The sequence below is a fragment of the Netta rufina genome, assembly GCF_964035555.1.
Source record: "Netta rufina genome assembly, chromosome: 6".
Lineage (NCBI taxonomy): Eukaryota > Metazoa > Chordata > Aves > Anseriformes > Anatidae > Netta > Netta rufina.
The window spans coordinates 9,571,846-9,593,754 of NC_140129.1; the positions used below are offsets into that span (position 1 = coordinate 9,571,846).

The 21,909-nt window shown below is 44.2% G+C and overlaps 1 protein-coding gene across 1 annotated transcript in view; it reads right to left on the reverse strand.

Annotated features, from left to right (window-relative positions):
- Nucleotides 1-21,701, reverse strand: part of FN1 (fibronectin 1) — a gene marked incomplete at its 5' end in the record, with an annotated part of 51,304 nt that extends 29,603 nt beyond the window's left edge. The window contains 18 exons of the mRNA XM_084289404.1: nt 1,327-1,521; nt 2,097-2,186; nt 2,297-2,425; nt 3,335-3,511; nt 3,664-3,841; nt 5,205-5,326; nt 6,820-6,963; nt 8,357-8,485; nt 10,330-10,482; nt 11,291-11,467; nt 12,938-13,117; nt 13,588-13,788; nt 14,788-14,946; nt 17,352-17,489; nt 17,628-17,759; nt 19,567-19,704; nt 21,189-21,317; nt 21,545-21,701. Coding sequence (XP_084145530.1) covers nt 1,327-1,521; nt 2,097-2,186; nt 2,297-2,425; nt 3,335-3,511; nt 3,664-3,841; nt 5,205-5,326; nt 6,820-6,963; nt 8,357-8,485; nt 10,330-10,482; nt 11,291-11,467; nt 12,938-13,117; nt 13,588-13,788; nt 14,788-14,946; nt 17,352-17,489; nt 17,628-17,759; nt 19,567-19,704; nt 21,189-21,317; nt 21,545-21,701 — 2,728 coding nt within the window. The remainder of the gene's footprint in view (nt 1-1,326; nt 1,522-2,096; nt 2,187-2,296; nt 2,426-3,334; nt 3,512-3,663; nt 3,842-5,204; nt 5,327-6,819; nt 6,964-8,356; nt 8,486-10,329; nt 10,483-11,290; nt 11,468-12,937; nt 13,118-13,587; nt 13,789-14,787; nt 14,947-17,351; nt 17,490-17,627; nt 17,760-19,566; nt 19,705-21,188; nt 21,318-21,544) is intronic.
- Between the last annotated feature and the right edge of the window lie 208 nt (nt 21,702-21,909).

Sequence of the window (21,909 nt, forward strand, 5' to 3'; positions counted from 1 at the left end):
GTTTTGATTCAGCAATGGATAGTCCAAGAATACTTACCAAATAAATATCATGGTAACCTTACCCTAAGCATGTATACACGAATTCCAGGACAATATCCAAGCAGACTACAATTCAAAGTATAACTACATAGCTTCAACTATTTTATGATTTCTGTCAGAATATCTTGCCATCACCAAACAAGAACAAAAAAAGCAATGTAATATGCTACAGAATATCAAATATATGCAGAATCAAAGGCTTGAAAAACGAGAGTCCAATGACAAGAAATTCAAACCCAAGAGTTGGGGTTGAAGAACCTCCTTTTAAAATTAGAAGGAAGGGTTTTGAAAAATCCATGGGACGTTCTGAACATCTATAATTAACTTAAAATCCATCTTTTATAATTAAACAAATACAGGGGCTGATCTTGCCTTAAAGAAGTCAAACACAAAATCCACTTCCCTTTGTGTTGGCCCAAAGTACTGCACCCGTGAATTCCTATGTTCAGATTAGGAGTGATACTGCCCTAAGGTTAACCAACACACATTTCTAGAAGATATACATGCCAAACCATAAAATCATTGAGCTGGGTTCATTCCTGGTAAATTCCCATTTGCGAGCACATGTGCTTGCAACTTGCAGGACCATCAAATTCCACTGCCACCACATCAGATCCCAATTTTTTTCCACTGTCCTTTCTTATGGTTTGGCTATCCAGCCCAATTGTCTACTTAAAGAACCCAGACACCTTTTTTTTTTTTGTTTTAAGCATGGGTGGCTCAGTTTACATCATATGGCGTTATTTCGGCACAATCAATGTGAGCAGTGCCCCATCTCTGCTGATTGCAATGGAAAATAGCTTAGGACTGGAAGGGAGATGGAGAAGTCAGGTGAGCTATTTAGATTTGTGTTGTGGTATCTGAGTACATAACCTTAAACATCTGCAGGCCAAGCACTGAGGCAAAATAATTTACCAGACTCCTAAGATCTCTTAGCAGAATCCCCTTAAGACAGCTTAAGAAACTCTGATCTCTCTTTTCCGTCGACACAATGCAAGCCTAACCTTTTGGCCTGCCTGCAGTCTGATCCCCTGGAATTATAACCCTATTAATGCAGAGTAGTGGTTTGACTGTGCCAATTCATAAGTATGACTTTACCACAGAACTTCAGTATCCGTGACACAATTAAAAAAAACACAAAACAATGAAAAGACGGAATTAAAAGTCCATTTAAGGATTCAGCAGCACTGCTCATCTAGTTGGAGCAATGGGAATTCGCATTGTCACTTGGGTCTAGGTACTGAAAGAGAATTCAGTGCCTGATCTACAGCACATGCCGGCCATTACCTGTGCGTGGGACGCCTGTGGTTTCCTGTTGGATGAAGACAGGAGTACTCTCCTGATTTTCTTCCACTGCGTAGATGCTGATGTTGTACTGAACACCCGGCATCAAGTCACTGAGTGTTACAGAGGTAGCAGTGTCAGGCAGGTTAAGTTCCGTGCTGCTGCCTTCCACAGAGGGTGTGTAGATAATTCTGTAGCCTAAAGCAAGAGAAGTATATCTATATATACAGTCCTCAGGTTCAATGAGTAAGCCAACACAAAGAATGCTAGAAATGAGAGCTAAATACGTTTTTCCATTGAGGTTTCATAAAGACAGTCCCAAACTCCAGCAGCACCCGTGGCTTGCTTTTGCTGAGGTCCCACCTGCAGGTCACACGTTCATAATGACTTACACTGCATAATCTGATCCGCATCAGAATATTTCTGAGCTTTGCTGTGTTGATTTAAGACCTACACCATTCTCGTGTTTGTTATGGCAAGGTCTGCATGACAGGTACCAAGAGAAGGTCACAAGGCTTGATTTTATTTAACACAAATCCAGGAGGAATTATGTTGCACTCAGCCTCCTGGATTGCCTGGTTCAAACAGTGAGACCCCTTCAGCTGTACGTGCAGCAACAAAGCTGAACTGCCCATAGACTTTCCAGCCGGTCTCTGAGACTGAGCAGCATTCTGCACTCACCCACTGTCCCAGAGTTATACTTCATTTTCCTTTCTACTTAGATGTTAGATTCTACCAGTAGTGAGAAATAGATGTGTTCCAATTAGGCAAACCTGTGATTGGAGCCTGTGGTCTACTCCAGCTAATGACAATTGATGTGTCATCTACGCTTTCCACGGTGTGATCAGGAGGTGCATCAGGAGCTGTTTAAGAGAATAACAGAGGAGGACAGCAAATGTGAGGATGAGAGGTAACAATTTTCTGGGCAAATAATAATGGCATGAAGAGTGCAGCAACACCCAGCCACACATACCTGTAGTCTGTGAAGTAGACAGGATCAGATTCTGTTCCCCTTCTTCAGAGATCTGATAGACGTTAACAATATACTTGCGACCAGGAAGCAAGTCAGGGATGTTGACAGAAGTGGCTGTACTTGGAAGATCTATGGGAGGCAAGAAACGAAAGATTGTCTTAGCAGTTCTACCTTGTCACCTTCTCACCAAATGAAATAATTGAGACCTCTGCTCTAATTTGGGCTGAATCAGTCCTCCTGCAATAAAACACTTGATCTGCACTGTGGCCTTAGCCCACACCCGAAGAGTTAGGAGGAGTTGGGACAGGTCTACACTGAACAAGCAGGCAACACCTAGGACTGCAAGGCTGGACGTGCGATGAGGCAGGGCAACTCAAGCAGTATCCCCCTGCACGCTGCTGACCTTTAGTCATCTCAGCCAACTGTGAACTCATTTCACATCCTAACTGCTGCGTTTTCAATACGGAAATATATGGAAGAATTTTCACATTAAGAGACTATGTGGAAAGACTGACTCATGAGGAGATGAATGACATTATGAGCTGATAAACTTCTCCCACCACCCCTTCCCCCAGATGTCCACCTACATGCCAGATGTAGGAAATTCCCTTAAGATGCTTGGCTTTAGTCTGGCCAGTAAGGAGCTGCTTCTTGGGGAAACTGGGAATTGCCTGAACTTTGCCTCAAAAACCTCTGCCTGTAGACAGAGGAGCTCAGAAACTGCTTCACAACGCAGCTCAGCTGTCTGGAGTGTGCAGACAAGAAGGCTGCCAGCACTTTCACCACCTTTAGTGTAAGCTACTTCTGCTCACGAGTCCAAGCCTGTGAGTTCAGGGGGCAACAGCCGAGGGAGAATTATTAGCTCAGAGGAGAACTAGGTGAAATTGTGATCTCAGCTAGTCCTCCACTGTCTGATCTTAATCAAATCATACAGAAACAGCAAGATCCTCACTATTTACACCAGCTATACTGACTGTCACAGAAAACAGTGATATTGTTAATGATGCTTGGGTCTAGTAGACTCAAACACTGTCTCACCAAGATACTGTGGCTCATCTCCCTCCTCGCTCAGCTCATATTCAACACGGAATCCAGAAACTGTGTCAGATGCGGAAACCCAGGAGACAACAAAGCTGCTGGCTGTGATTTCAGTGACTGACTCGGAAGTAGCAACCATTGGAGGAAGAAGAGTTGTCTCTCCTGAAACAGTGTTGCCTAAAAAGAAAAGAAAGAGGTTTAATTAACCATTGTTACTTAGGTGTTGACCAGAATGCAGGAAACATCTTTGGGAAAAACCTTTGGGCAAACTAGCACAGAGGGAGAGTAGGTTTCTGTGGATGCCACTCCTGCCCCGCTGCTCAACTTACTCGTCACCGCTGTGGTACTAGTTGTGGTAAAATCAAAGCGCGTGACTTCCTTGGGGCCATGCTGCTGAACACTGATGAGCTGTCCTTCATAAATCACACCAGGCTTCAGGCCTGAGATGGTGTAGGAGTTCAGGTGGCCAGGGATGGTGGCTTCCTTCCAGTGTCTTCCAGAGTTTTTCTGCAGGAACAAGGACACCCATATAGCAAGAAACTCCATGGTCTGCACAAGCAGGCTGATCCAGTGAGCTAACCTGCTGCATCGTTAGCAAGCGCTGTGATATTCAAACCTAAGTATGACTCGAATGGCTAATGAACAAAGTCAAGTGAAAGTATGCCAGGAAGCAGGGCTAGTAACTTCTTGGGTGATTAAGTTTTACTGGGGTAAATTGAAAAAACAAACTAGCTTGAACTTGCTCCTTTACCAAGAAGGTCTGTAACATATACACTAAAGTCATTCCTTATCAAAAATGCAGTAAGGCATGAAGGAATAGCTGGAAAATGCACATTTGAAAACTGTCCACAACAGCACTCCAAGCCATCATCTGAAGACAATATACAGAAAAGGTTTGTCCCTCTACCCTGTGTTTGAACTCTATGGGAAGCTTTAAAATAATGCTCCATCCTCTGAGGTTTGTACTCCAGTGCTTTAAAGTCCATTTCTTTAAAGTCCATTTCATTCAGGCCTTGATCCAAGATACACTGAAGTCAGTAAAAAGACTTAAGTGCCTTTAATGGCTTTGGATCAGGGCCTTTATTGTTCTCTTAATCACAGGCAGCATTGAAGTACTAGTGTTCTTAACGATTAAGTGGTCTTTTGTGAAGCTGTGCTCTGGGGAATTGTAACACAACTATCTGCATTGGTTAGAACAATCACTCCTCAGACGTGAATGAGCCAACAAGCAGTGGTTAAACAGCTTTGGCTCAGACTTTACCGAAGATGGGAGACAGACTGCTTATTTAATCCTTTCCTAGCTGTTTTTGTCTTCCTGTCCTACTAGTTTTTACCTCCTCATTAATAGCATACAAACTATCACAGTTGTCTCTGGATACACACACGGTACTAAAACAGTATTTCTGAAGGTAGGGAAGCTTTCACAATTGTTTACACTGCTTAAAGTGAGGAAGGATAAAGTTGTCTGCTTACTGTAGTAGTGCTTTTGTACATGGGGAAATTCATGAACACAATGACCAGTAATGTTTGCACACGAAAACAACAAGTGCTTGTACAGCACAGGTTGTTTTTGATCCTCAGAGTAACAATTAACCTTGTCAGCACAATGACAGTGAATTAGCAACTGAAGGTTGCTGAAATCATGTCAGCACTTCTTCCAGACATCCAAAAAACACACACACACACACACAAAATAACGAGTTTTTGAATGAAATAGCAGTTTTTGTGAGGCAAATATGGGTTCTCACTGAAAAGAGAAACTAACAGTGAGGACTCTGGGAGTGAAAGCCTGGAGCTTTAAAGAGCATTTCTGTGCATTTCTGGAACTCTGAATGCATCTACAGGATAAGGTGGCTCATGTGGCACTCACCGGTCTCCAGCGCAGGATGTACTTGCTGATGTGAGATGTTTTCGGAGCATTCCACTGGATAGGATGGGAGTTTGGCTGATTTGTACTCTCTGTAATAATCACCTGAACAGGACCAGATGGCCCTGGGGGGAAAAAAATAAGAAAAATCCCTTTCTTAGCATATTGGGGATGCTTTTCTTCTGCATGGCTCATCCACTACTTACATACATGGGAAACAAGTCAGATTGTACTATCCTTAGTGCTTCAGTCTCAATAGAAAACTGATGAATTAGAATATATTCTATATTCTATCAGGGAGTTAGCATGTGTTGTTTAGGTTAATTTCCTCTGTTATGAAATAGAAAATTGGAACTGCCTGGTTTAGAAAAAGTGTAAAGCAAAGTTATTGTTCAAAGAGAGCTTCTCAGCCACTACCTGCTTTTGTAAGTTATCTGGTGTGATGGGAGCAAGGGGCACAGAAACATGAGAAATGATCTGATCCTATGGTGTGTTGAGGGGAAATTCCTGGTCTGAGATCAGCTTCAGCCTGCTAATAGATGCTAGCCTTTTACTGCTTTGATAGATTTCTTGATTGGTTTATTTGAAACTGAATTGTCATGTCTTTGTGGAACACTCCACAGGTAGTGAGGCACATCCGCACACAAACCAAACCAGAAGGGTTGGTGAAAGGCTTGAGACACATCAGGTCCATAAACCCATGAAAACACAAGTTCAGCACTGCTCTAACACTTAAGACTAAATATGTAAACACAAGAAACTGGTAGCTAGATCACGCTCAGGTACATTTTCTTCACAAAGCTCTCTAACAGAGAAGGAAAAGTTTTATGATCCAATGGTTCTCCTTCCAGTCCCTTCCTGCCCTGCTGGGGAGGTTTCACTGAACACTCAGCAACATTGTACTCGTGTTAATTCTCAGAAAATCCCAGCAAAGAGACACCTGGAATCTGCAGGAAAGTGCTGCTTTAGCCATTCAACATGTACACCCTCCCAAGATTTCTATATTTAATTTATTTGGACAACTGTGTAACGTATATACCTGCTACATATTTAACAGGACTTTTCTAGGCAAACAAAGCTGTGCCCACACACAAAGTTTCCAAGCTTACCTAACCCAAATCTAATGTTTCTGAATGTAGGTTTGGGTTTATTTACACATTTTCAGCCACTCTTGTGTCTATAGAAAGCCTAAATCCCTGGTCTCCACTCTGGGGACATGCATATTTCACATAGCTCAGGGAGATGTTTGTTTAAGCAGTCTGACAGGAGTCAATGAAGCTCAGCAATCCCCTGTAAAACTCACAGTGGGGTTCAGAGAAGGTCTGCTTCCTATTCTTACCATCCTTAGCTCACTGCCCCAAAAAGAAAGGCAGTCCCTAGTTCTGCCTGCCAGGTGCCCTCCTGCCATACAGCTAGTAAGACAGAGACAAGGCAACAGGAACAGGGTTAACTACTGAAATCCTTCCTCTGCTTGAGTTGATCAGGTTCAAATTCCCTTTCTGACCTTACAGGGAACCCCTTCTACTGTAATCATGACACCCGTTTGCGTCTGTCAAGAACAGATGAGGAAAAGGAAGATTGCTTTCTTCATATCTTACTCAGCAGACAAGTTTCTTACCAGCATAGGCCTGCAGGGGCTGGCAATGCCACTCTCCAATACCACGGCCATAACAATAGCACTGGTATCTGATGCCATGGACGTACTTCTCCCATGAGTCTCCAATTTGGTAAAAGGTACGGGTTTCCGAATCCTGGCACTGATCTAAAGGCACAGAAAGAGACAGTTAACTACCACATGTTACCAAAACTACTGTGAAAAATCTAGGCTAAACAGAAGAGGAAGTCAAAAGAGACTTTTGCACAGAAAATGTAAAAATATTCACAAATATTGCATAAAGAGCAAGTGGCAACAAACTGAACCTTGAACCAAGGTTCTTGCTATATCACTGTGTGTGTTAAATCAGGTGTTAAGGGGTTAACTCAGCTGTGACACATTGCTTAAAACACTATTAAGCACAGGCTGTCCACCTGGTAAATAAAAGACTGGTAAGCACTGGCTGTCCCTGTGAAGTCAGTGGGGTGTTTCTTCAAGAAAGGATTAATTTTGTACTGGCTATTTTGGAGCCCAGTTCTGCTCCAGTCAACTGAGCTCATCTCTCATCCACAGATGAACCACGCTGCTCTCAAGGAAACCAGTGGCAGAACTCCCACTGGCTTAAGCAGAATTCAGTCATACAGAAGTCTGAAGTGACCCATTAATACTCATCAGAATCATTCTAGATTTTACCATTGTATAAACCGAAGGAGGACTGAACAAATCCTGAAATCAGCTTAAGCTCGTGTAAATACAACAGTACCAATGCTTCAGTACACTTTGTAGCCTGACCTATGTCATTTCTGGCTCAATGGAAGTTTTCAGTGAGAACTAACATTATGCTGCTTGGGTAAACATGAGCCTTGTTTAGAGAGAGCCAACAAAATTAAACCAATTGCACCCTACAGATAAAGGAAATTTTACCTCCCCTTCTTTCAAATTAATGGCTTGTAAGTAATGACTTTTAGGAGCTTTACAATCCAAGTTCCTCCAGTAAAACTGTGCAGTTATTACTGTAAATAAAGCAGAACTTAACCACTAGTGCTTTCTAATAGATTTTCTTGGCCACAGCTCAAAGTTCTCTAGATTTAGTAACTGCAAATCAAACAGTTAGGTCTTATCTTCCAGTCTAGGTTCACTAGGGAAAGTGGGAAGCAGAAAAGATGAAGTCTCTTAATTCCTGCACAGAGCCACGATGGTTTTAGCTAGCCTCCAGAGTGCTATTAACACCTATTCTTATTCTGAACTTCTTTTTTGCTGGAATAAAGGGCATCCAAAAAATCAATTTAGTCCAAGGTATGTTAATATATGCTGGTGGCATTCCTCTCAGTTCAACGAAGAGACCTCCTAAAGATTTTAGGACAGAGAAAGGAAAGAACTGCACCTAGCATCACTAACTAGTCGCATCTTGATTTATCAGCACTGTTGTGCAATTCAAGGCAAAAAGTGCCTGAATTTGAGTTCTGTGAGCCCAAATTCATGCACCAGTTTCACCACACCATAATGAGCTCTTCCACAGCCATGGTCTGAATTTGGCAAGAGGAAACAGCTGGTGACTTACCCACAGGATCACATTTCCATCTCCCCCGACCCTGGCCAAAGCACGTGCAGTTCAGCATGTGCCCCTCATCGTGACGCTTGTGGAACGTCTGGTTCACATCATAGGTGATACCGTCCACAATGCACTGGTCTGTTTGAGAAAGAGCAGAGATACTTTGTCAGCAAGAGCTCTAAGCATGAAGACAAAATCCTTCTGCTTGGCAAATATTTCCCTCCCTGTGTTCAGCTTGCAGAGACTGACCCTGACAAGCTCCATTCGTGCCAAATGGAGCCCCTCTGATATCTCAGATCATCGCAGATCGGTGCTGCATACACACCGCTGCTCCTGAGTTCATTTATCAGCAGTGTGCAAATAAGTACCACTTGCAGAAAAACGCTCGGTAGGATGCAGTCCAAAGTAGTATGCATTAGTCAAGCTCCAGGATTGCTTGGTTGCTCCTTATGACAGATTCCACATGTGAAAGAATCTAAGCCAGCACACTACTTCTTTCACTTCTACCTCTTAGGTCTCGACTGTAAAGCCTCGGTGAGTCCTGTCTGAAATCATTAGAACTGCACTACTCCAAATTCACAAGATACCACAGTGACGTACAGATATCCTTATGATGTTATTCAGCTGGGTAACACTTCTATTCTTTGTAGTAATTTGAAGATAGGAGCAGATCTATTCTACATCCAGGATGTTACTGGTGCCTACTAATCTCCCATTCCCCCAAAACACAGTAACCAGACCCTGTGCTAAAGGGAAGTCTATTAAGTTCAGTGGAGAACCTCATACGTCAACCTGTGATCTGGCCCAGAATTCCTAAAGCCAGACTAATCACAGCAAGGAGCAAAAAGACAAAACAAACGATAAAACCACCCCAGAAGCATGTTGTTTTGTTAAGCGGGACCCAAGAGACCCAAGTTCAGTTCTGGACTCAGTCACAGACCATCTGTCCTTGGGGAAGTGACTCAGTTAATCCCAGGCCTTCATTCCCCATCATATTTTCCCACACCACAAGCATGGCATCAGGATAAACCAAGCAATGGCCAGATCCTCCTGTGGAGGCTAAGGACCTCCTCCAGTTGCTATGTTTTAACAGTTCCACTTAGATAACATTTGCCTTTTGAACAAAGCATGTATCCATACCCCCATCACCAAGAAAGACCACTTACACTCAAGAACTAAACTGCAGAGAGCTGTGTTTGTGGAGAAAGGAGTTTCACAGACCTGAAAGGCTTTTAGCAGTGCATTTCTCAGTGTTCTAAAGGAAACACATAAAAAACCCTCCCAAAGCCCTTGAGCAGGCCTTTCCCTATAAATTATATCCCATTTCAGCAGTGGTGTTAGAGTCCTTTCTTGGCTGCTTGACAGCAACCCCCCTGCCTTTTCCAGACATGAAGCCAATGCTGTGAGCTAACTGCAGGATGATCAAATGTCTGTGCTTTTAAGTCTTCTTTTTTTGGTATTGCTTAAGCACTTCTCCACTTGGGCCACTCATATAAATAAGTAAATAAGAGTAATCTCCGTGCTGTCCTGCCAACTTCTCATATAGATTAGCTCGCAAAGGGATTTGTCCAGCACAGAGGAATTGAAAATTTCACAGCAGAACAATAAAGCAGGATGGTTCTGCATTCAAACTTCAGACTAGTCTGGGGTTTTGTCTGCTCTTGAGAGGCTTCTGCTGAGCTCTCTGTAAAGTCTCAGTGGCGCTGACTGCTAAATGCAGACAAAAGGAGGTAGGGATACATACTGATCAAGCTAATCAAGGTTTGCCTCTGCTTGCTAGCCTACAAAGGCTGAAGCAGTACTTTTCCAGCATGGAAACAAGACAGGAACTTCATATAGCTCCTCTGATTCCCTTTGTATTCCAAAGGAAAGCTTGGTAACAAAATCCAGGCTTGAATTGCCAGTGATGAGAAAGAAAACTAATTTCTCCCACCCTCCCAAGGCTTACACTGACACAGTGAGATGGACATGAAGATCATTACCTCTGAGCTGGGAGTACGCGATGCAAGTCCACTCTCCGCGGCCATTGCCTACACAGGTGCATCTCATCATGTGGCCCAGGTCGTGCTGTTTGTCCCACTGGTCCCCAACACGGTACATGACACCATCGTTGGTCGTGCAGATTTCTTCATGGGCTGGGTGAGAAGAAAGCAAGACGATACCTTACATGGCTGAAGGTAACAAGATTCAGGCAGGGTGATGATATTTTAAGTTTAGATCACTTGTAGGGGTTCATTCATTTTAGTTTTAATTTGAAAGCTTCTACAATTAGTTTCTGTACGAAGTCCAAAGGGTGCTGTGTGAAAGAATCTGTTCTTGTTACATCCAAGCCTTTATGAACACTGCCCCTTGAAGATCTGTGTTCACCAAGCTGGTTAAGGGCTCAGATGCTGTTAATTACAGATGTTAATTACAGAAGGTCTTTTGTTTAAAAACTGGTAGTCGCATTCCCTCCCACGTGTCAAAGATCAGAGAGTGCATAGATTGCAGGAATGGACCACAATATTGATGTTGACACTACTGCCATTTCCAGGGTAACACGGATTTATAAGCGTAGACATATTCCTAACCACAGATCAGGCAAGAGGAAGTGATAAGCCATTAGGGAGAAGCTTTGGCAGATGGAAGATAAAAACCTCCCTTGCTTTAAAGCAGTGTAGTCCATTGCTCCCCAGTGGGCCTACACCAGTTTGCAGCAGCTGAGAAGCTTGCAGCATAGGAGTGACAAAAATAGCGTTCTCCTGGCATTGCCTGAGTCTCCGCTAGAAGTGATTAATAGGGAAAAAAGGACAAAAAGCTTTAGAAGTTCCTTAAAGCTTTTTGGGCTGGGATGCAGCTCACTGGAAGCCATCCATAACTGTCCAGTGACAGACAGGCTTTACTTTCCAGCTCAAAGAGCCACTTACAAGTACTCCGTAATCCCTTTATGGTTCTCGGTCTTACCAGCCATTGGGCAGAAACCAAATTTCTGGTCAGCATCATAGTTCTCAGTGGTTCCACACCACTTCATGTTGTCTCTCCGTCCCTCAGAAGTACAGTCAGTGTAGTTGCGGTTGTTGTACAGGAAGGGGAAGTGGCACAGAGCACCATTGGAATTGCCACCACGAGTCTGGACCAAAACTGTGCAAGAGGGAAAAGGAAACAAACGCAAATCAAGCCTGTGCTCTCTCCTAGCATGCAGGGAACAGCTTTAAAAACAATCCCCCAGCATTTATTTTTCCATGTGTGTCCTGTATGATATTTAATTAATGCAGATCTGGAAACAAGCCTTGCACAAGGTCAGTTCCGTTTAAACATTGCTTTGGAAAGAGCTGCTTTGAGTCCCATGGACCCAACCATGGGAATTCCTGGGGAATATGGAAAACTAAAGCTCAGGGTGTTTGGGAAGTGGCTTTGCAGACCCTTTGTACCAAAGCCCAGAGAGTCAAGTAACCTCAGTTCTCAGCATATCTGTATTATCTCACTGAGGTTATTACCCAATTGTGCCCTTTGGCTTGAAGTAAAAGCTCAGACCTCAGGAAAGGGTTACAACTCAGGTATGTACAACAAGTCAAAAACTCTCTGTAGGTTGAAAGCTTCATGTTTTGCAAGCAGTAGTGGGAAGAGGGCTCTAATCTACATGAACTATTCACCTCTTGAGCAACTCTGGTTTACAAATAATGCAGAACAAGGAGCTATTTGCTGACGCTTTTTCTATATTGATATTTCTCATTCCTGACAGTATATCACAAGAAAACTCACTAAACCAAGAATGTGCATGTGCATATACACACACACACGCATGTGGAGAAGGGAGTGGTTTTTTTGGTTTTGCTTTTGTTGGGGTTTTTCTTTAAAAAAAAAAAAAAGTATTGTATGTGCTGCAGAGAAGGGCTTGACTTTTAAAAAATTAATTAGAAAGAGCAGTTAAAAAAAGCCTGTGTAGTGTAAGAAGCAGTGTTTTCATGTGGGAACATGAAAAATTCTCTCCAAGGTCAGTCTGCAGAGAAGCCTGCCTGGACACTGTTCCATGGATGTCTGATGGGCTTTCCAAGAAGCACAACCACCCAGGTAACTTTGTGCTGTGAAGGCAACACTGGTCATCCACTGACAAGAGGGAATGCTGCTGCATTAGTCACACACCAGCTCTTGATCACAGTGATCACAAATCACATCAAGATTACAGCTATATATGGCAACCTGGCTAGATAGTCAGGAGTGAGGCAGTAAGAGAAGACTGCACGAACTGTACTCTATGGATATCCTCTTCTTTGCAACCTAATAAGGGCATTGCTCTAGCAATTCAGCCAAGCAGAGGCAAAGTCCAAGTATGTTTTGGGCCAAAGCTCTTTCCTGACTAAGTACTCATGTTCCAAGGTCAGTTTGGAAGAGAGAGAGCAGGACTCAGAGGCAACACCTGTATCATCCTGAGCACTCTCCAAAAATCCAAGAGCATAAAAATGCCCTGACTCCAGACAGCCCTCCCTCCATTCACAGAACTGTCTTGCTGTTGAGGTGTGCCTGGAGTCCCTCCAAAATGCTGGGACTGGTCAGGCAGCTAAGAGTTTTTGATGAAAGCCATGTGTATGTGAAGACCCTCTAAGAGCTCACCGTTCTGCTCAGTACAGAAGGAGTATCTCCTGTCCTGCTCGAAGTTGGAAGTGGTGCTGCACCAGAGGTGTCCATCCGTGCGGCCTTCTGTCGTGCAGGAGTAGAAAGTCCTTCCATTGTAGGTGAAAGGCAGAACACAGGCTTCTCCATCAGAATTGCCACCATATGTTTGGGTCACGGCTTTAAAACAAGCAAAATCACAGCATTAGGCTCTGGCTTAAATCCTCAAATCTTACAGCTAACAGCAGTAGCCCCTCTGGGCCAAGTCACTGGCTGCTGTGAACCCACAGTGCCGGCCGTGGACCCGAGCCAATACACACCAAGAGAAGACTTAGTCCCACAGCTGTGTCATTCTTTTACATTCTTTTCCAAACATATATTATTGCAGCTTGGTTTGAATAGAATTATTAATGCTGCTCCCCAGGGGCTCCGTTTTCCCTCAGCAGTTATATATAACTCACTGGAAATATTTCTGCCCTACAGGACTGGGATTCAAATAACCAAAACAACTACTTTTTCACCCCTTGCACCTTTCCCCAGCACCTCTTCAGCAGACATCTGCTACACCTACAAAGGGACTCCAAAATGAAACTGCAGGGCAGTCCCAAAGATCTCACAGGACTGAACAGGCACTGAACAAAGAGTCATACCTATTTCCTGGCAGCTGACTCCGTTGCCCAGGCATGTACAAAGCATTTGCTGGCTGCCCTGTGTCTTGAGCCACTGCATACCCACAGAGTACACCACTCCATTATCAGTTATGCACTGGCCATATGGCTGAGGCTGGGGCTGTTGAGGCTGAGGCTGGTACAATGCAGTCTGTACATTTGTGAAGCTAGGAGAGCCAGAACCTGCAGGAGAACATGGGAGAGGTGAGACATCACGTGCAAAGCTGAAGGACAGAACGCTTCAACTAAATGCTGAGATAAAATCTTAAGCACTCCACTAGATCGAAGGCACAATACTCAGCTTCCCTAGACACATTTTAATTATTCCACTTAGAGAACTTCAAAATTAAAAGAACAACTCCATCTTCTGCTAGTGATAGCCTCTGTTTTCTAACAATGTAGAATGGCTTTAGAAAGGATTAAGACTGTCAACAGCTCTGCAAAGGAGTTGTTTAAAAACAAAAGCTTTTTTGAAAAGCATTTTTTAGTTGATAGAGATCTAGAATTGAGAAAAAAAAGACCAGTGGCAAACTTATTCAGAACAGAAGTTTTACACTGCATACACCAGAACGAAACCCAGATCCTTAAAATGGCAAGAATTTAGAAGCTGAAGACTGACGGACTTTGGACGGGAAATATATTACCTATACACTAGGCAATATTTCATACAAAATTACAAACTAATGTATATGTACGAAACAGCATTGTATGCATACTTTGCCATTTCTGTTTTTTAAAGCCCAACCATTAGTAGGTGTATTTATCTTGTCAAAGAAACCAGATGGTCTCAGTGGAGTTTAAATTAAGGGCATTTCAAGACAGTTACCCTGAGGCAAATACATCAAGTTCAAATACTAATCAAAATGCCATGTTTCCAAGACAAAGCTAGTAGATATTTCCTGTAGAAGCACAGACTTGGTTGTGATTTACTGTACTGCAATTGCTCAGGCTATCACATCTGTATGTGCAAGCCCCATTTGTGCAAGGAAACTAAGTATAATTAATCTTATCTATACACGCACAAACAAGGAGCATATCCTGAATTCTGACTTTTTTGCTGATCTTACTCTGACAAGTATTCTAAATGCCTAAATTAGGATGGTGCAATTCAGCACCAACTCCTAGCTACCCAAAATGTGCCATTCCTTGCCTCTGCTTTATGCACTAAGATGCCCCACTTACCAGTGCTAGTCGTATGCAGGGATGTGTGTCTTTCGCACTTCCATTCACCTCTGCCATTACCAGTACAGATGCACTGAAGCAGGTTTCCACGGTTATCCTTCTTGCTCCAGGTGTCTCCAATTCTGTAGGAAGTCTTGGTGTCTTGGTCATTGCACCTGTCTGTACAGGGAGCACAACTATTACCTATTTCTGGATCGGATGGCTTCACTGTCCAATTTATAGTACTGAACCATAAATCAAATGAGCAGACAGTTTAAAGCCTTTCTTGAGAGCCAGCCTCATTTTCTGTAGCCCACTAATACAAGCTTGATCTACACTAAAACTTGTGAAGGCTGAGAGAGCACAAATCCTGATCCTAAAGTCTAATGGAAAATTCCCACTAGTTTCCAGAACTGGGATTTCACTTCACAGTGATAGTCAAAACTAGCACCATAACACTCCCAGCATGAACACTGTAAACTATGTTCAAAAAAGTTTAAAAGTTCAAGTTTAAACTTGCTTTAATGCCTTTTCTTTTTTCTCAAACTCTTTGCAGTGGAGTCATTTCATACTGTACATAGGACATAGTTTAAGTTTGGGGCTCTGCTTCAGTGGGAAGAAACTAATACCTACTTGAATGCAATATATAACTTTTTTCCAAAACAAGCATGCACGAAGCTGCCAGTAAAGTTAATATAAGCTGCTCATGTCATATGAGGAATATTAGACTTTCTAAATCTCCCTGTTGTCTTTAATAACCCACAGCCCCTGATGAATTGAGTAAATGGGTTCAAAGGACGGCATAACAAACTACTTTTGTCTGGATGCCAGATCCACATGGATTATCTAGTTCTTCTTCCATTACAACATTTTAACTTCTCATTCAAGGGCAACTCGATACAGAGGCTCAAATATAATCACAGATCAATGAACGTGGATTTATGAAGAACTGTGGAAGGACATATGCATCATGTCAGACTAAAAGAGCACTCTGGACAGAATATATGAACATGAAAAACATGTTACTAATTCACATTGGTTAAAATGACCAAAAACCTGAGTAATTTGCCAGAAGAGGGGTAAACCGGTGAAGTGCTCATAATGTAATTTGGCAAACATTACATGGAGAAAGCAACCTATCTTATGGAAATTCAAATTCTCAAGTTAGACAACGAAAAGCTGAAATGTCCCCCCAGAAGTCAGTGATTCTAGAAAACACCATAAAAGATACATAACAGCAGGCATACTGAAGCATAATGCCACTTTTTGGGCTACAGCTATCGTTTTACATCCAGAAATTCAAATATATGTATTTGATTACCTTTGAGAAACAAAATGAAAAATGAACAGGTCATTATATTGCAATTTCCCCTATGATACAACAATTCAATCCTGAGTTATAGGGGGAAAGATACTGCCAAATCATTTTTATTAGTAATATCATCTCCTCCAAAGTTCACAAACAACACATTCTGTTTTATTCATTCCTATTTGACAGTTAATGATTTTTCCCTATGTGTTCTAACAGACTTGAGATTGTGAAAACTGGTTTCATTTTTATAGCTTATTTCTTGACCAAGTGTCTCCAGATCTTCAGTTTTAATCCCAACCTCCTTACTGTTTTAGTTCTTTACAGGTCTGTTGTTTCTATCAGCAGATAGCTATTATCTGTGTGCCCCAAGGCAACTGAATATGAGGCAATTTAAAGGCTACAGAAGAGTTTCAAAAAACTTGCGTAATAAAGGTGTCAGGTACAAAGTTAAATTTTCTTGAGGCAACTGGTATAAATCAAGAGCTCCACAACGGAGCCTGTTCCTAGCAAAATTAAAAGAGATGGTAAATAAACAAGCAAGAGTTTGGATTTTAAAAGCCCTGTTTGCTTTGTGAGTACTAATGCAACAGAGTATTTGCAGTAATGTGCTTCAACTATACAAAAAAAAAAAAAAAAAAAAAAAAAAAAAGAGAAGTCACTTGCCCTGGTGAAGCACTGAAGACAAAATGGTAGAGAAAAAAGCTAACAAGTGAGATGGGACAGCAGACAACATAAACTCTCTTCAAGCACATTGCATGTATACACACCCAAAACAACTTTAAAGGCAAAAGCATTTACATTTTCAACTGGTAAATTCTACTGTTGGATTGGGTAACTGTTTCTCTTCAAAAGTCACTCTATTTTCCCTCAAAAGCCTACTTAAACCTCAAGAATGGAGTTATTAGACCAAACTCCACCATTTTGCTGAGCAAGAAATTCCCCTGACTTCCTTGGGGAAAACATGCCTGTGACTCAACAGGTCTGCATATTTCCTGAAGCTTTTCTCTAAAGCAGATTAAAAACCAAAATAATCCAGCAGCTTTGTCATTAGCACAGACCACCAACTCTCTGACCCGCCCTCAGGCTGAAAATGGCGGATGTCACCTCAGAGGGCTTTGTTTTCCACACCTCCTCAGGAGATAACTCTTGCCATCCTTCTAAAACTACTTCTGACAGCAAGAAAAGACTGACCTTTTCTTTTTGAGGCAGGAATTTGAAAGATATATTAAAATAAGGAAAGTGGATAAGGCAGCAGGTGCCTGCCAGCACTTACTTCTGGAGGTGCAGGTGATGCGGCCGCTGCCCTCCCCAAGGCAGGTGCAGTCTACCATCATCCACCCTTGGTAGGGCTTCTCCCACGTCTCGCCCACCACGTAGGATGTCCCAGCCGTGTTGTCGTAGCATCGCTCAGCTGAGGGAGGGAAAAAGGTGAGTGCTTGCTTTGCCCTAGGGCATCCCATATGGGGACGGGGACACCCTAGGCCAGGAAGATGAGGAGAAAGGAGGCTGAGCCCCAGCTCAGATGAGGGAAGATGGAGCCACCACCTACCCACGGGCTTGCAGGTCCACTCGCCCTTGCCGTTGCCCAGGCACACGCACTCCAGCATGTAGCCGCCCGTCTCATGGGGGCGACGCCAGGTATCGCCGATCTTGTAGGACTGGCCGCCCTCATGGCAGCGATCTGCAGGCAGGAGAGAGGCAGAGCTGAGGTGAGGAGCCCTGCAGCAACCAGTACCGACACAGGACAGCGTTGTGGGGACACAGTAAGGGCCACCCGGGTGGGAGAGAGGGGTAAAAATGGTCAGTCATGGTGGAGGTGAGGGGAAGTGAGGAAAAGGAGGGCAGACCATGGCCACTTCCTTCAGGTTGCAAAATGGCGCCCACCATTTTCCTTTGAGGCCTGCCATCTTCCCTTGGTGCTTGACAGGTATTTTCCTTATCAGGCCCTGTCCTCAGCCACACCCTGACAGGTTTCAAACCACAGCTGAGACCTGCTGCTGAAAGGGGAACACCAGGGTGTGAGGAGATGCTGTTCTGCCCTCAGACTGGGGCCTGGTGAGGCAGGAGGGGGCTGCCGCCATCTTGTGCTGAAGGGGCACCACACAGGCCTTTGGGCAGCTGTCCCTACACAGCATGAGGGATGTGGCAGTGAGGCCAATATATGGGGAGGGGAAAAAAAAAGGTAAGTTTTTTTTGGAGACATCTTTATCAGGTTTAGAAATCCTGTCCAGAAAGGCTGATTCCCAGCCCAACAGAGCCCCACAGGCCTGAGGTGCTCTGGGCCCACTGCTCAGCCCAGGCTCACGGAGGGAAATGTGAACAGCACTTTGCTGACAAGATCTTCTTCCAAGGAAAGGAGGAGAAACACGTCTGGTCATTTATTAGGAGCTGCTGAAACGTTTCATTGGCTCATTTATGAAAGCTGGGAATCTAAGAGTTATAAAGATTGATTCAAAGCCAGTTGCAGTCAATGAGACTCTCCAGTGAGCTCTAAACCAGGCTGATGATGAGGAAATGAGACTGCTCTTATGTTTGCAATTTCCTTACTGACTCTTTCTTTTCTTACAAGACTCATCATCCCTGCCCAATAAAATGCCATTAAATTCAGAAGGGCTTCAGCTCTACTTGTTATATTCGATGCATTTCTTTCCATGCTATAACGATGGCTGGCTTCTGAGCCCTCTGTGGCAATGCTATTGGGCTCAGCTCTGTTTGTCTTAAACAAGAAACTGCATACTTATAAGAACAAGACTTTTTTCCAAAGGTGCCTGAGGGACTTGGAAATCTCAGTCTAGAAGTCCCGAGGCACAGCAATCTTCATCTGCACTCAAAGAAAGTCTAATTATGAACTGAAGGGAAATTGTGAACAATTCAGTGACTCAGTAGTGAAAGGGTTTCCAGACAGAGAGACAGATGTTAAAAGGGAAAGCTGGGCAGCAAGGATTAAGAAGTATGGGACAGATTGGTAAGAAATTGCAGAAACATATAGAGCTGGCCCAATGGATATCAAATTCTTGTTCCCTTGGGTACTAGTGTTGGCATAACATTTTTAGAGGCCAGAGGCACTGGCTCTTGAGCGGTAAATATTCAGAGTAGTTCTATTAATGCTGACAATGTAATTTTGACCAACTAGCTGCAGATTAGACACTAACTCTTTTTCCAGTAAAAAAAAAAAAAAACTTTCATAAGTGTCTGTGAACATGTAACACATTCCTGTGTATATTAAATGTACTGACCTCGATGGTTGTACATTAACAGTCATTCTGGCCTATGTTTTTATACATAAGACTTTACCTCTTAAATAAGAGTAATTTGTTTGTGCAAGTGGGTGTACACGGGGTAAGGACTTTCAATTACAATATTTTAATGGGCTTTGGATGAAAGCCCCCTAAATCTAGCTGGTGGGCACTGGAAGAATTGTGCAAGTTGCTCTGGAAAATCTGACACCACGGAACAATAGCTCTAGTAACGCGCTCTCAGTTACGTACTGGCAATGGTGCAGCTGATTCTCCCGCGGCCAGCTCCAATGCAAGTACAGTCCCAGATCATGGAGTCCTTGGGGCGCTCATACGTCTCCCCTACTCGGTAAGTGGATCCAGTGTATTTGTCAAAGCAAGTCTCTTCAGCTACGAGGGGAGAAAAATGAACTTTGTGAAACCACACCAGTAACAGATACAGAGGAACATGTTCTTGTTGTCATCTCCTCCCACAGATGCTCTTTTTTATTTTATTTTTTTTTTTTGCCTGGGGGAAACATGGATTGATCTCTTCCTTCTAAGGGTGGAAGATTAGAGATGAAGTCAGGTGAAATTCACCCCCTCAGGGTCCCCATGCAGCTAAACAACCACAGCTTCCCTCCCACAGTGAGCCAGGAGCTGAGCATGGCCCGTGGACAGGCATGTCCTGAAAGGATCAATCCCAGCTGTTTGAAGTGCAACACTACAGAAGATGGGGGGAACAAACATCCCCCAGAAGCTGTGGGTTTTGTCATGCTAATCCTCCTCATTGTGCCCTGGCAAGCGCTTAAGTATATTAATCCCAATTTCTGCATCAATCCTACTGCAGTCAACAGGGTCGCTTGTGAGTTGTTCACACTTGCATGTGCGTAAGTGATTCCAGAATGGTTGTGTCAGTGCTGCCATCAGGCTTGAGATCTGCAACAGAACAACTTTCTTGCCCTCACCACTGGGGAGATGAAGTTAACTGTGCCATACAGGAAACCTGCGATTGGACTTTGAAAGTGTAAAACTTGGGAATCCCTGGAGGGGAAAGAAATGTAGATTAAACCCCTCTCTTTATGGAGGAGCAAGGGAACTGTGTACTCCTTCAAATACTTGAGCAGTATTTTACTCAAGCCTTGCCAAACAGATCCCTGGGATGCTCCTATCTGTCCTACATTAATGTTATCAGCCAGGAACCAGTTTTTCCTCTTGTATCTCTAGAGCAACATAAAGGAATTATAGCAAACCAGTGGCTTCAGACCAATAAAGATAAAAGCATGCATCTGATTATCTGAGCTACACTGCATCTCAGAGACACACATCTTCCTGCAGACGTTGCATTTAAAGCTTTTTTTCCCGTTACCTAAACTTTTCCTGCAGGAGACTAAACAATCTCATTTTACACTCAATTACAGCGAGCTCGCAGCACGGCTGGGGAGCTGTGGAAAGTTGTAAGTTGAAATATTTTTAAACAAGCTGACGACACTGCAGAGCTATGAAAAGTTGGGGTGAAGCAATCAAACTGTACAGAGCCAGAGCTGCAAAGTGACTCCAGATTTGAACTTCCCCGTGCGAGCCGAGGAGTCAGCTCAGTTCGTTATAAAGAGGCTGGCTCCAAAGTTAAGGTTTAGATCCAGTCCTCCCGGGAGAGGAGTGATGTTTGGCTCAGCGTTCTGGTGGCAGGCCCATCTCTAATGAAAAGCATTGCTGAAAATCCCAAGCCAGATCTTCAGTGTAAGTGAGCGTAGATCCGTTTCTGACCCTAAGTACCAAACTTCAGCTGAAACCCCGCTCTGCCAGCTGTAACCCCGTGCAGCACCCAGTTTACTCAGCTTTGAGAGCCCTTTGGGGGTCTTGGTGCCAAAAAAAAAAAAAACCCACCAACTTACGTTCGGGCTTGCTTTCGCAGTTAAACCCTCTGCTCCCGCCGTAGCAGGTACAGACCAGCGTGTTACCCAGGTAGATGCGCTCCCACTGCTGGTTTATCTGATAGTACCTCCCATTGTCAAAGCAGGTCTCTGGGGAGAGAAGAAAGAAGTTTCCCATCAGCGAGACCCCAAAACACGGCTCCGGGCAGGCGAGAGGAGAGAAGAAAGAAGTCTCCCATCGCCGAGACCTCCACCCCGGAGACCCCCAGCCGCGGAGGGAAGGCGACCACCGGTGAGAAACCCCCCGGGGACCACCCCCCGAGGCCGAAACCTGCTGCTAGCCACCCAGCCCTGCCCGCTAGCCCTTCGGTACTCACGCTTGCCCTGCGCTGGATTGGCTTGGGCTTGGGGCACGGCGGGGGTCTGCGCCTGCCTCCGGCTCTTCCCTCCCCGCCGCTGCCCTGCGCCCCCTCCCGCTGCCACCCCCAGGCAGAGGGCGAGCAGCGCCAGCCGCCACCCGTTTCGGCACAGCATCCTCCGGGCACGGCTCGGCACGGCTCGGCAACAGGGGCTGCTCGCAGGCAGCCCGGCGGATGGGGCAGCGGCACCGCCCGGGCGTTATATAGTGCTGAAGGCACGCCGCGCACGGAGCCCATTGGACTCGGAGCAGCCGGGGGCCGGCCGGGGGTTGCTGCCACCGCCCTACACAGCAGAGCTCAGCCCACCCGGCAGCCCTAAAGCA